We start from the raw sequence: 12,885 nt of genomic DNA, 5'->3' as shown, positions 1-12,885 counted from the left end.
ACAGTGACCTAAATAGTATTCACTTTGCCCATATTTGAAGGAACAGCAAATAAATGGGACCGAGTGCAGACAAACCCAAAAATGAGTCAGAACATCTAAGAATCCAGGCTTAGAAAGCACAAATGCAAATGAATGCAGACCAGTGTATCACAATAAAAATCTCACGGAAGCAAAGAATGATGAAATAAATGAATTACATGCTTAATAGAGGACTGCAATTTTAAGAGTGAAAATGGCTGGAGAGATGATTTTAGCAAAAAAAACCTCTGACATGAGCCAAGCTTATTATGACCACAAAGCAAAGCAGAGAGTCTCAAATCACAGAACTCACTTAAAAATAACCTCCTTACATTTGCAGAGACGGCAGCAGTTCTAATATCAGCTGCCCAAACCAAAGCGAAACAGCTACTGATATTTTATCCATAGCACTATGCAACAATTCACATGACATTAGCAATTGAGACCCCTGGGACACGTACACGTTGCTTCTTCAATAGCAGCTGTAATATTGAGCATGCTTTCCGTAATCGTGTACTAACATGCCGTAATTGTCCTCCTCATTTACATTCCCCCTATAATTACAATATTTTGATTAAACATCTATGAGCCTCTACTCACTCCCTTTTTCCAGTCATCCTTCCTGATTTCGATATTGGCACAAAGAAGGGAGAATATAAATAAAGTCAGAAAGTCAGAAGAGATTAACACAGTGGTTCTTTAAGGCCTTAATCTACAAATCAGAATCTCTCACTGCTAACCTTGTTTTGCTTTTTGCCAACATGCTATGTGGAGTTTACTTTCAGCTGTAAGCATTTTTCAACATGTCTCTTTCTGTAAAGCTCTGAGCAGAGCTACAGCCCAGCAGAAACAGGAACCACAGCCTTCAAATCACAGTTGTGAGCAGGTTGTAAAGCTCAGCAAAAGAGGATCGTGACACAATCAAATCCAAAGCCAAATTAGAGACACAGAAAGATCAACAGTGAATATTAAAAAGTTTGTACATACTGACTCTTCAAACACGTGGCTGATTCAGCTGAAAAAAGCAGAAATGATTTTTTTTAATATAAGAAAAATAATAATTTTTAGAATTTATGGTCATTCAGCTATTACCGACCCTTCGAACGCAGTTATTTGAAGTTCAGATGAGTAAACCACAAAGACCTGCAGTACTCTATAATGCCTGACATGTTACAGTCACTTCCTGAACCCCTGCCTTCATTTCACATCTTAGACCGTGCTTATTAAAAAGAAACAATTACAGGAATTACCTCTTAAAGAAGCTGCAAGTCCCACATAGCACCTCTAACAATTATAGCTACAATAGAGCTGGGCTATCTTTTAATATATTTTTAATAGTACACCTGACAATTCTATATGCTGGTGGGTATGAAACTTGTGTCTCATAATTCACGAAATGCATGACGCTACATTCACATAGAAAACCTCATATTACCAGCATTCTCAAAGGCAAACTGAGCACTCCATGATATGCACAAAAGCCTTAAATTTATTACCACGTCACCTTTCCAGAGTAACAATTATATTTCTCATGAACAGGTGAGAGTGAAAAGAAACAAGAGTCTTCCGGGAATATGCATGCATTTTATAAATTTTGGTTGCTACCTCCTATTCTATTTGGCTTTAGAAATCCTGCAGTCACATACCCAGCCAGGCTGAAAAGATGCCCTTTTTGTTTTCTTTAAGCAGCAGTTTTCAGCTCACTGCTGTGCCTAACAAGCACAGAACTCTAACATGGGGGACAGCCGAGTGTGGCCACTCGAGGGGCAGCCTCCAGTTAAATCACTCCAAGCTGCCTGTCTAACGGATCTCGCAACCCGTGCCAAAGAAGAATGAAGACATAATGCCAGTCTTTAAATGTAAGGGTTTTCGTAGGTCAGGGAAATAGAAAAAAGACGTGACCTCAGAAAATTGCACAGTTCAATGCTATAATTCTTCGTCCAAACTGCAGGACCTGTACAGTCATTTTGAAAACACTGCATCACTTGTATCCGGTTTTGCCACTGCAGCTCCCTGAAGAGGTGACTATTTTTGATGGAGACCATGGTCTAGGGGTTACTGTCACCTTGCTGGGTGCCGCTTCTGTGAAGAAGTGATAAATTCACATTTCAAGATATGACAGTGGAGAATGGATACCACTGATGCCCAGAAAAGCTGACGTTGTGCATGCACATCAGACAGAACATTTTGGTAACTGCTCAACTGTTCTCAACAGAGCTGTGCAATAGGAAAAAAAAAAAAAGAGATCATTCATTTTTCTTGTTAAAATATATTTCTGTTTCATTAAAAAAAAAAAATGCAAGGAAGGAGGTGAAGTTACATGTTTTAATGCATAAACAGGGAAAAAAAGGGTGGACCATGCATGCAACATCTCCATCTCCAGTGTCTCTGGGCAGCTGGAACAGGTCATGGCAGTTTGCCCTTCTTGGCCTTCAGAAAATATTCAGTGTGGTTTTTCTAGTAGCAAACAGTTAAAAGCAAGATCCCCACAACTGACTGTTCAGGTTCCTTTCGATGCATGTAGTTATTCAAGCCATTGTACTCGGCTATAATTGGAAGAATTTAATACTACATTCAGTTCCCCTGGAATGCTTGGTCAGCAACAAAACCCACTCCTGCTTCTTTTCTGGCTCTGCCAAGCAGCGTTGTGTGCAGACAAAAGATTTCCCTGTGCATGAATATTTTGGTAGCCTATCCTCATAGAAATGAATTTCTTTATAATTACGGCTAAATTTTTAAAATGTGGGAGGCAGCATTTGAAAGAAAAATAATTTTAAGATGCTTATCTTTATGGAAGACTAAGAGAAGAGCTTCTATTTAATATCTCAACTTAACAAAGTGATAAAGAAGGACCTTCCCTGTGATTCAGAAATGGTAAAACAATGATCCTGGAGAAGCAGAGTGATGACCCACGACAGTCCCTTCACAGGAAGGTGGCGGAGAAGAAGCTTCTTGACTAGGTCTGTGCTTCCAGAGGGTTTCCCTCACGCTCTGAACACAACAAAAGCAGCTGTGCCTTGTCTGTAAAAACAGATCATCACTCATTTCTGCTAACTCCACATCACTGTGTTCTGTGATTAGAAAGAATTTATGAGAAAAGCAACAGCAAATAAAATTATCATTGAAATATTTTACAAAAATATGCTACACTAAGAAAGATGCTCTATTTCAGGAATGTTACGACTTTGTTTATAAGATTGCATTGGGCTAACGTGTTACTTAATTTCTGAATAAGAAAAAAAAGAGAAAGAAATGACTGTTTGCATGGACTACTGGTTTACATACGAAGGTCCTGAATACCGTCACAGACTGCAGTACTTCACTAGAGGAAAAAATGCCTGAAAATGTTTCTGGTTTAATGCTTTGCCAGTAAAAAATCTGTACCAGCTACAACCAAGCCAAGAACACGTTCCGTCATTTCTTGGAGTTAGTCTATTATTTTCTATTATTTATAGAAAACAGTACTATCAAAATAATTAAGCACTCATTCTCTAGATTTAAAGGTACACATTGCATAGGCTACATGACTCCCACACACAGCAAGACTCTGCTACTCACAATGTTTTTTAATCAACCATGATATTAGAAGAAATATTAAGGGCTGAACTTCAAAGCACCTATATGCACCAAGTAGCACACAGTGTTGGCAGGAATATCTCTGCTGCTATATGACATACTGGGTGGTTGGCAAAACCATGCAGTAATGGCTTTTCACAGAAAGTTTGGTTTGCTCCTTTTGAGCACAGAGTTTTGTACTAGGTAGCATTCAATTTAAAGGAAGAAAGAAACATTAAATGATCCCTAACTTATGCAACAGCGAGAGAAATTAAATCCACGTACTGTATATAATTTAGGGAACAAAACAAGCTCTTATTTACTGGATAACACCCAGTCAGCGTTACACTTGAGACCACTGCCATCTGAGCTACAAAATGCAGGCAAACCACCTCTGGTTACACAATTCACAAATATATGTTTTAGGTTAAACATTAAAAAGGAATTGAAAAAAAAAAAATCTTAGGAAAAGACATTGATTTCTTACTCCTATACACCCCAAGTACCCTAGATTAAGAAAGGCTGGATGAGCAAAAGGTGGGCAGCACACCTGGGTTTAATTCTGCACGTGAATATAGTCAGAAGGCCTAAGCTCCACAACGGTCTTTAAGTCAGCTGGTGAGGAAGAGGATGTTGACAGATTCCCATGCCACGCATCACAAACAGCTTTTCTCACCTCTCGCCTGGAACAGGCAGAGGTGAACGCTGTCAGAACAGGCGGCCGTTCCCCGGGTACTCCCAAGTGGCCACAAGCAGTGGCACTGCTACGGGGACAACGCCGTCTTCAGAGCTGCAAAAGTAAAACCAGACCAGGGGGTGTCCTAGTGCAAGGTGACATGTCACAAGCCTTTTTCTTGGGTAGCCACGTAATGTATTTTGTTAAAATAAAACTGAATTCTAAAGAGAGAGCATTTCCTAATCTTTGACATGAAAAATTCAATTTTCAGTAGTCCTGAAAAAATTTGGTTCTGGCAAAGAAAAGCATTCCTGAAAAGACCTGCGTCTGTGCTAACAGATGCAGCAAAATTTGGACCTTTTGGTGAAAGGTCATATTTTATCTTTGACATCATTTAGCTAAATACTGTGACCAGAGTTTTAAAAAGCAAGCTATGCTTTCTTTTCAAACACAGCCACAGGAATGTATTCTCAGAGAATGTATAAATAGCCATGTCTAAAACTTTGCACATCCAACCTGACACAGCTAAGTATCACCTCATAGCTTTTGGGCCTTATAGCCCGTAAAGACACAGTAAAATGCAAATACCCCTTATCAAGGCACTTTAAGACTTTTAATAAATTATTATCCGTAAACTAAAATTACTGTCTGCTGTGCAGTTAAACACCTTGCATACTTAAGTTCTGCACACCACTAATGGTTTTTATAAAACATAAATAGGACCTAAGACTCCACCATCAGGACAGGCGCAGAGTGGGTGCGAGAGGCCACCCTTGAAACATAACAAGTGCTATAGGGCAGCTGCAGGGGGTCGGCAAGGCACCCGTGTGACCCCTGAATTTTACAGGCTTACTTTCAAGACTCTAGGAGCATGTGATGGGTTAATTTTCATATTGAGCATTTCACAAAGATCGCAAGTCGCATAAAACTGCTTTAATGTAATGTTTGCGAAAACATTTAAGTCTGAGAGCTAAAATGGTTGTGTTATAGATTATCAAAAATAACTTTAAAAACATCTATACAACATGATGTGTTCCATTTTCTTAATACTGTTTCAACAATTTCTGCCAAGGCCCTCTCAATTAAATCAGCGTGAAACAGGAGCAACATCAACAACTGAATAAACTAACACCCCTCTACCGTGTGAGAATGAGGTCCCAAGAATGAATAAAAAGTAATCTTGAAAGTAAATGGATTTTATTTTGGGGGAAGGGCAAACTCGTTAGAGAAGCACAGAAATTATGGAAACAAAGACCTTCTTGCAAGACTTAACACAGATCTGCAACTCTACAGCGATGTTTGATGACCATCAGCCTGTCCACCTATGACTCTGGCGATCCCTTTCCCATCTTCTTTCTTAAATTTCTTATTTAATTTCCCTTATTGTGGACTGAGTCGATACCCTCCAACTAGACTGGATGTGGCAACTCCCTAAAGTCCTGCAAGCCTAAACTCAGCAAAGCCAGTGGTGCTCACATGAGTTGCTCAACTGGAATGTGGAACAGAGAGACAGATTCACTCAACAGGGCTGGCATGGCCTCCCAGTAACCTCCTGAGATTACAGATGGCATTTTCCACTAAGGCTTCTACAGAGAGGCTACAGAAGTGTAGTGGTTTAAAACCTTACAAAACAAACTTAATACATATATCCAAAAGGAAACGCAATCTAATTTAATTAGAAATCACATCTAACATGCCCCGTGCATTGTCCTATATGAGAAAACACCTAGGAACTCTCTTGTTTTTAAGTAAGCCATGTCAAATTTAAATAAATTGTGCAATCGCCACTATGGGTTGGAAGTTGGTTTCCTGAGATACCATCCTGTTTTAACAGCATGTTAATTTATCTACTTAATATTTTACAATGGACTAAAATCAGTATACAAGTCGATCGTAGTCTGAATTTGCTGTTTCATTTTGTTTTCAATTATAACAACATCAGGAGATCTGGCATTTATCCACCGAAATGTGCCTTTCATCAATAAAACATCCTTCCATCAGTAAGACACCTGTAACAATTTAAGTCTCTTCAATACCCTAAATCCCAGTTAGGCAAAATATATTAACACATACTGACATTCAGAGCATGAGCACGGGCACTAAAGGTAGGTACTTTAATTAAAATACCTGGCTGAATCGGAAGGCCAGCAATGAATATCCTTTATGATAAATGAAAACAACCTTCTCAAATGCAGTTTCTCATGTTCTTTCACCAGATCTGTTTCAACTAAAGAAGGTGCAGAATTAAAGTAATCTCTCCTTTTTCTCCCTTACTATTCATAAACTCAGTCCGAGTAGCAGCATTGTATACATGGCTGTACACTAAGAACCTCATTAAAAAGGCTGTCTTATGTGGGAATTCTTCCGAAAGTTTAACTTTTGCCATTTTAGAAGCTTACACTAATGACTGCATTCCTCTACCGAGCACTAGTGGTTCTTTATTTCAGTAGAAAACACACAGTTTTCTTTTGTTTTTGAAAAGGGAGAAAGCCACTTCATTTTGGTTAGTGTCTAAAAACCAGTGGCTTATATATTAGTATTTGTTTTCATTCTGCTATTTATCTTCATTTCTTCAAATTTGTCTTTTTAATAATTAACCATGGTCTAATGCATTCAATATATCACATTTCTGAGAATTGGAACTATGAACTTTATAGGGTTGTTATTCTTTTTGGTTTATACTGCTATAATAACACATAATTACCATAAAGTTTAAGATCAATCCCCAAATCAGATTCTGGGTCTCCTTTCATTGAATAGTTTAGTCTGTATCAAGTCTGAAATTTTCACATGGAGTAATCAGATTAGAAATCAAAAGGTACATTTCTCTTCATTAGGATAATATTTTTTAAAATACCAGGGAAGTACTGAAGAGAATGTTAGAAATCACATGTAAATGCCCAAGGAAAACACACAGACTTTCAGCAGCATTCAGAAGAATAAGTTTACAGTAAAATTCGGATAGAATTAACGGCCGCGTTGGCTACTCACTATAATTAAAATGTACTTTGGCGTTATACTGATTTAGGATACTGGTCTCCCATTGTGAAATATTAATGTATATTTATGCCACAAATATACACCACTGATGCCTTTATTTCTGCCCAGAGGTAAACGAAACATTGGTTAACATGGAAGAAATCTTCCATGTGATATAGAACCAACAACAAAAGCCAGTACTAAACACAGCGATTACCCATTTGGATAAAGCACTATAACATCACAAATTGTATTCACTGGTTTTACTCATGTTACCTTATTTCTTAGAATTTCTTTCTTTTTTCTTCAAGTAAAAAATATTTATTCGTATAAACTTAACATGGGCCTTGCACTACATGTCCCAATTGTCACAGGGCCCTCAGAAATGACACGTTATAATCTTTGCAATGCTAATTCAGCAGGACACGAGTGCAGAGTATGCTGAGCTGATTACAGCTGGAGGCTCGAAAAGGACATCATCATCATCCAAAACCAGGGCATGATGCCTGACTCCCTGGCACAATAGCTGAACAACAGTCATTTTGCTCTGTTTCTCCACATCAAAGACATTTGCAGTTCTGTTGGGTCTGTTTTGCTGCTTTGTGTGGACCACAGCTCTACACTCTCGGTAAACTTGCTATAGCAAACAGATAAGAGCACACCAAAAAAAGATTTTTGCCTTTCCACAGTGCAATATTCTATTGCGGTATAACACACAGCAGCCCAATGAACCCTCTGTGGCTATTACCCACCTAATGTTGTAAAAATATTACTATGACATTTCGTCTGGTCGACCATCTTAAAGGTTAATTCTGTTTCCTATTTGAGATTTTCCTCTAGGTGAGCCATTCCATGCAGTTTCTATTTACTGATTCCAAACAACCCCCAACCTGTTTCATTGCTCACTCTCACTGTTAAGAACATATTGACTGGCTGCCTGCTCTGCTGTTTAATTCATTTATGCTCAGAGTCAGACATGAAGACAGAATTTTAAATGTGACATTTGCAGGCTGTTGGGTCATTTGAAGCTCTGACAACACCAGGGAGTTCCTGACATACAAACTGGTCCTGATTTCCAGTCTTCCATGTTCTGAACACATCAGAAATTCTTCCCGGAGGTGCAGATTTCAGCCAAAAGTTTTCAAATCCCTTGTGTTTACCTCTCGCAGAAAAGACCGGTACACTTTAAAGTTTTAAAATAAAGCTTGTTTCCTTTAAGGTAAAACCAGCACTGCCTGCAGCGTCTGACTCAGCTTCTTAAAAACACTGATTAACACAGGTATTCAGAAAGATCTACAATAATAACTAATACTAATAAGATTCTGTAAGCAACTTTGACATTTAGTGAATTTTTATCTGTTCCTCTTGATCTTTAAGCATTCAAAACCAGCTCAGTCTGAAACCACAGCTTTATCTAACATTGTCTATCTGGGTATTGCTACCCTGGCCAACATCAAGTCCCAGTTTCCAGCTGGAAGTTTTCCTCATCTCAAGACAGTGGATGGACTGTACCATTTTGTCCCCCATGATGATCTGTCATTATCCTCCCCAACCTTCAGGTCAATTTTTTGGAGTATACCTGATTACCTGATTGATTCCATACTGCCAAGGTACCATTAGGAAGACAGTAATCTGAACTATTCAGTCCTGCCTTAGGAAAACTATTGTTACCTGTCCCTGAAGCAGGACTCGCATCTACAAAGTTAAAACAAATGGTTTGGGTTTTTTGCGAAAATTCCAAATGACTACAACAGAACAGTAGTTTTATGTATGTTATTTAGCCATGAGTATTTCCACAAAATAGGCAGAGCCCACTGTGGTTAAGAGCAAAGAACGAGAAGACGTGAATGCATGCTGGGCATCTCATCTACCAGCAGGATGGATTGAGAATCAGACCTTGAACTCTGAGAAAAGAGCAAGAAGGGAGTATAGAATCTTCTGCACAGAAAAGGTCTCTTCCTCCTTGCCATGAATTGGGGGGAACAAAAGACATGCTGTAATAAAAACTGTAGCCTGCTATTCAATTCCAACTCAAATGTCCCATCATCCCTCACTTGTTTACCTAAATAGATGGAAGAATATTGACTCTCTATATAAAGACACAGTTAGAAGACACAATCTAAGCTAAATCTCAATCTTTTTTGGGTTTTGTTTTGTTTTTATCATGCAAAACAAAAAGCAAACACTTCTGTGTACAGCAGGAAGTCTGATGACACTGCTGTAGCCAGAAATGGAAACGGTGCTAATTCAGAACTGTAGTAACAGGGGAGATTGTTTTCCCTACTCAACTCGTCATGACAGTTACTCCATTCTAATGACTCTATACTTCGGCTGCTTTTTCAGGAAGGGGAATATAATTTAGGTCAAGAGGCAAATTTGAAGAACTTAATGGATTTTTTTTCTTTTATATCAGTAGACAGGATTTTAACAGCAACCTCTGAAGTGTCAGCTGTGTCACACAGTAAGTCATTGCCATGTTCAGAATAAGACTTTTATAATTTAATAGTTGTCATCTGAATAAGAGGATGTTGTTTTTACATACTTCCAGCATGAGGACATTGATTCTGCATGACCTAGAAAAGTAGTTTAAATATTACAGATGTTGTTTATTCTCAAAGAAAATCCTTAAAATAGAAAGACATACCTGGTGTATTATCTGAGCTACAGGAAGTTGTTCAGCATATTTTAGTGGTTCTGTTGCCACCTCATCGCTTGGAAGCCTGAGAAGAAAAGAGGTTAACATTTATTAGTTAGTATAATGTTTGTTGAGTTAAATTCTTGAAATGTAAGAGTTTCAGATACATTACTTTTTAAAAAGTGTGGTATATGGGTGATTATTTTGCTTAAGATGAAGAAAAAGTGTATTTTAGGACCGTAACTGAATATATTTCTTAGAAAGCTCAGTGAAAGAATAAATCCATAGTAAGCAAAAAATGTGTGTAATGTGGACTTCTTCCTGATCAAAGCACAAATTTAGCAGCAGAAACCTAAGAAAACCTTTAAATTTAGTTCTGGGTGAACAAAGCACTGGTGAAAGCTGGACTGAAATCCCCACAGAAGAAAAGTCTGATGCGTTTACATAGCAGATTCAGCACTGTTAACAATACAAGCTTCTTCACTCAAACCTGCCAAGATCATTCAAATACAACCATGTCACAAGGCAAGAGGGATTATTCACCGTTTCCCATTTCTGCACATCAGCGCTCGGCTCTGGTACAAGTTCACCACCACAAACATCTGTGCCTTTGCCAGCACACTGGTGTGTTCCACTGGCTTCGAACACGCCAAAGAACTGCCATGAACAAAACAAGTAGAAATACTTCACAAAGAAAATGCATCATATCCCTTTAAACTTCAAATAAATTATAGTTACAACTGGAAATTCAGAATCCATAAGCAGTCTCTTAAAAGAATATTTAAATGATGGTAAATTAATATGAAAGCATGTCTTAAACCCTTCAACCATACTGCTTTATTCTACTGGAACTGCACAGCATGTGCTATATTTTCAAAGTCTCATTCAAGGTTTTCATCAGTCACTCCTCAATCTTTCTGAAGAGTTCTGAATATAGGGATTTGAGTAATATGACAAGAAATGAAGGGGGAAAAAATAAGATCCCTATGACAAGAAAGCCTTTCTACAAACTTAAATTAGAATTACTCTCGGAAAAAAAACTGTGGCCAAGACATTATTTTCGAGGTTCAAATTACTACCTTATACCCATTCTAGTCAAAAATGATACATGCTTGCTGAGTTAATTTACCTGCAGGTAAGAGCCAGAAACTAAAGGCTTAGACTCTGTAGTGTAGTAAAACAGAGGACAATAAATGCACATCTAGTCCCTTTTCCATTTTGGAATTTTTGTTGTGGCTTGGAATGCTTTTAAGCTCCAAATAAGAGCCTGATTACCCAGACATTTCTATGGAACAGAGTAGAGGGAAGTATGGAAGTTAAAATTCAGAAGCAGAGAAAAAAGAAACCTGGCAATATTTCAAAGACCACAGTGACAGCCCATCCAGCACTGCTTAATGTGCTTAAGGAAAATTAAGTAAGCAAGCTCTGAATTACTGAAACTGGTCTACTGAAAGAGCTCATTTACCCATACGGTTTTTAGAATTTCTGGACTGTTACGGCAGTTCGGAATTTGCACTGACATGATGAAATATACTGCACACAACCATCAGAGCTTATAGTGGGCTCAACAAGTCCCCTACAGGGTGCAGAAGGAACCTTTCCACTGTTCTCCTTTCTATCATTTGCAGAGTCCTGACCGGCAAAGATAACCAGTGTCTATTTAGCTACCCACAGTTGGTGTGAATTTGGGATGACTTCTGTTCTACCAGGAGCCTGTTAGCTGACACAACACCTTGATTTACGGATACCAGTTACATAAAGCCATTTCTTAGGCATAGTTCTAGGTATGAAACCACTGTACACAGAACAAAATATTGATCAATATCTCGAACACTTATCTCTGCAGTCTGTGCAGGGACACTGCAAATTTGGTGGGAAAACAAACAAACACAGCCACACCACAGTATCTCAAATTCCAAAATTAAATCCGTGAAACTGCAAGTAACAGCTAAAATTACTACAAACTGAATATTAGCAGGGGAGGAAAACAAAAAGGCTTGTCTGTTCTATCAAGGACTTTGTACTTTTGGCAATGTTTTCTGTCTAGACAGTCAGCATTCCCTTGCATAGTCAAACACCCTCCTTGGCAATTGCAGAAAAAAGACCTTTATTCAAATGCCAAAGGATTTTAAAAGATAGCGAAAAATTATCAAGGTAATTTTGAGCCTCAGGAAGCCTCACTATAAAAAACAGGGAGGGGAAAAGAGTATAAATATGTATTTTAATCAGATTTAAACTGAAATTAGGCTGAGAGGAGCCTTTCGACATCAAGAAAGACTATTTTCTAGTTTTTTCCTATTTCCTTTCTGAAAAAAATAATCCAGTTGATTGAACTACACTACATTTTATATACATATATAAACTCTAGGACATAGATTAGATAGGTGGACATTATATTATATACATACACGTGTCTATATATAGCCACACTATAATATGTATACATGCATGTACACAGGTATCTCGGAAGAAAACTTCAGAAATGAACTCCCAACATCTTTGCTTAAATGCCATCAGATTCTTGTATATGTACTCCAGTGATGTACTAGCTGCCAAGTCTACAAAATAGAGTTTGATTCTCGTGCAGATAAGCCTCCTCAACTGGCTGAGCATGCATCTCTATCTTTTATATTAAACTGCATAAATTAAAGCATGGAAGCTCAAAACTCTTGATAAAAAAGCTGTATGAAATATTGCCCAACTATATCCTCTACCTGGAGCAAGTCATTAACTTGAGCTAGCAGGCATGATAAAGCAGTGTATCAATAAACTTTGGGCACTTGAGGTTCCTTAATAAAGTGCAACAATAACTCACAGTAAATTATCTTCACAAATTTCACAATAATACTGTAATATACGTTATTATGATGCTGCAGTGCTGTCATCTAAAGCCATTGCATGGCATTTTTAATCTGAAAGTACATACCATTGCCTCCTAGTACCATACGCTCAGATCCATCTAACAAAAATTAACTGTGAGAAGGATATGCAGATTATTAAGCCAACCTAAACCAGCAACAAG

General features: G+C 38.0%; 1 protein-coding gene across 2 annotated transcripts in view; it reads right to left on the bottom strand.

Moving 5' to 3' along the window:
- Positions 1-12,885, bottom strand: part of PIGK (phosphatidylinositol glycan anchor biosynthesis class K) — a 71,894-nt gene that overhangs the window by 13,219 nt on the left and 45,790 nt on the right. For both annotated transcript variants that reach the window (XM_071810559.1, XM_065842746.2), the window contains one exon: positions 9,873-9,948. In XM_071810559.1, the coding sequence (XP_071666660.1) occupies positions 9,873-9,948 (76 nt within the window). The remainder of the gene's footprint in view (positions 1-9,872; positions 9,949-12,885) is intronic.

This window comes from Patagioenas fasciata, chromosome 6 (genome assembly GCF_037038585.1).
Source record: "Patagioenas fasciata isolate bPatFas1 chromosome 6, bPatFas1.hap1, whole genome shotgun sequence".
In the NCBI taxonomy this organism is placed as follows: Eukaryota; Metazoa; Chordata; class Aves; order Columbiformes; family Columbidae; genus Patagioenas; species Patagioenas fasciata.
The sequence above is the reverse complement of the archived record's forward strand: the minus strand, read 5'-3'. Positions and strand labels throughout refer to the sequence as shown.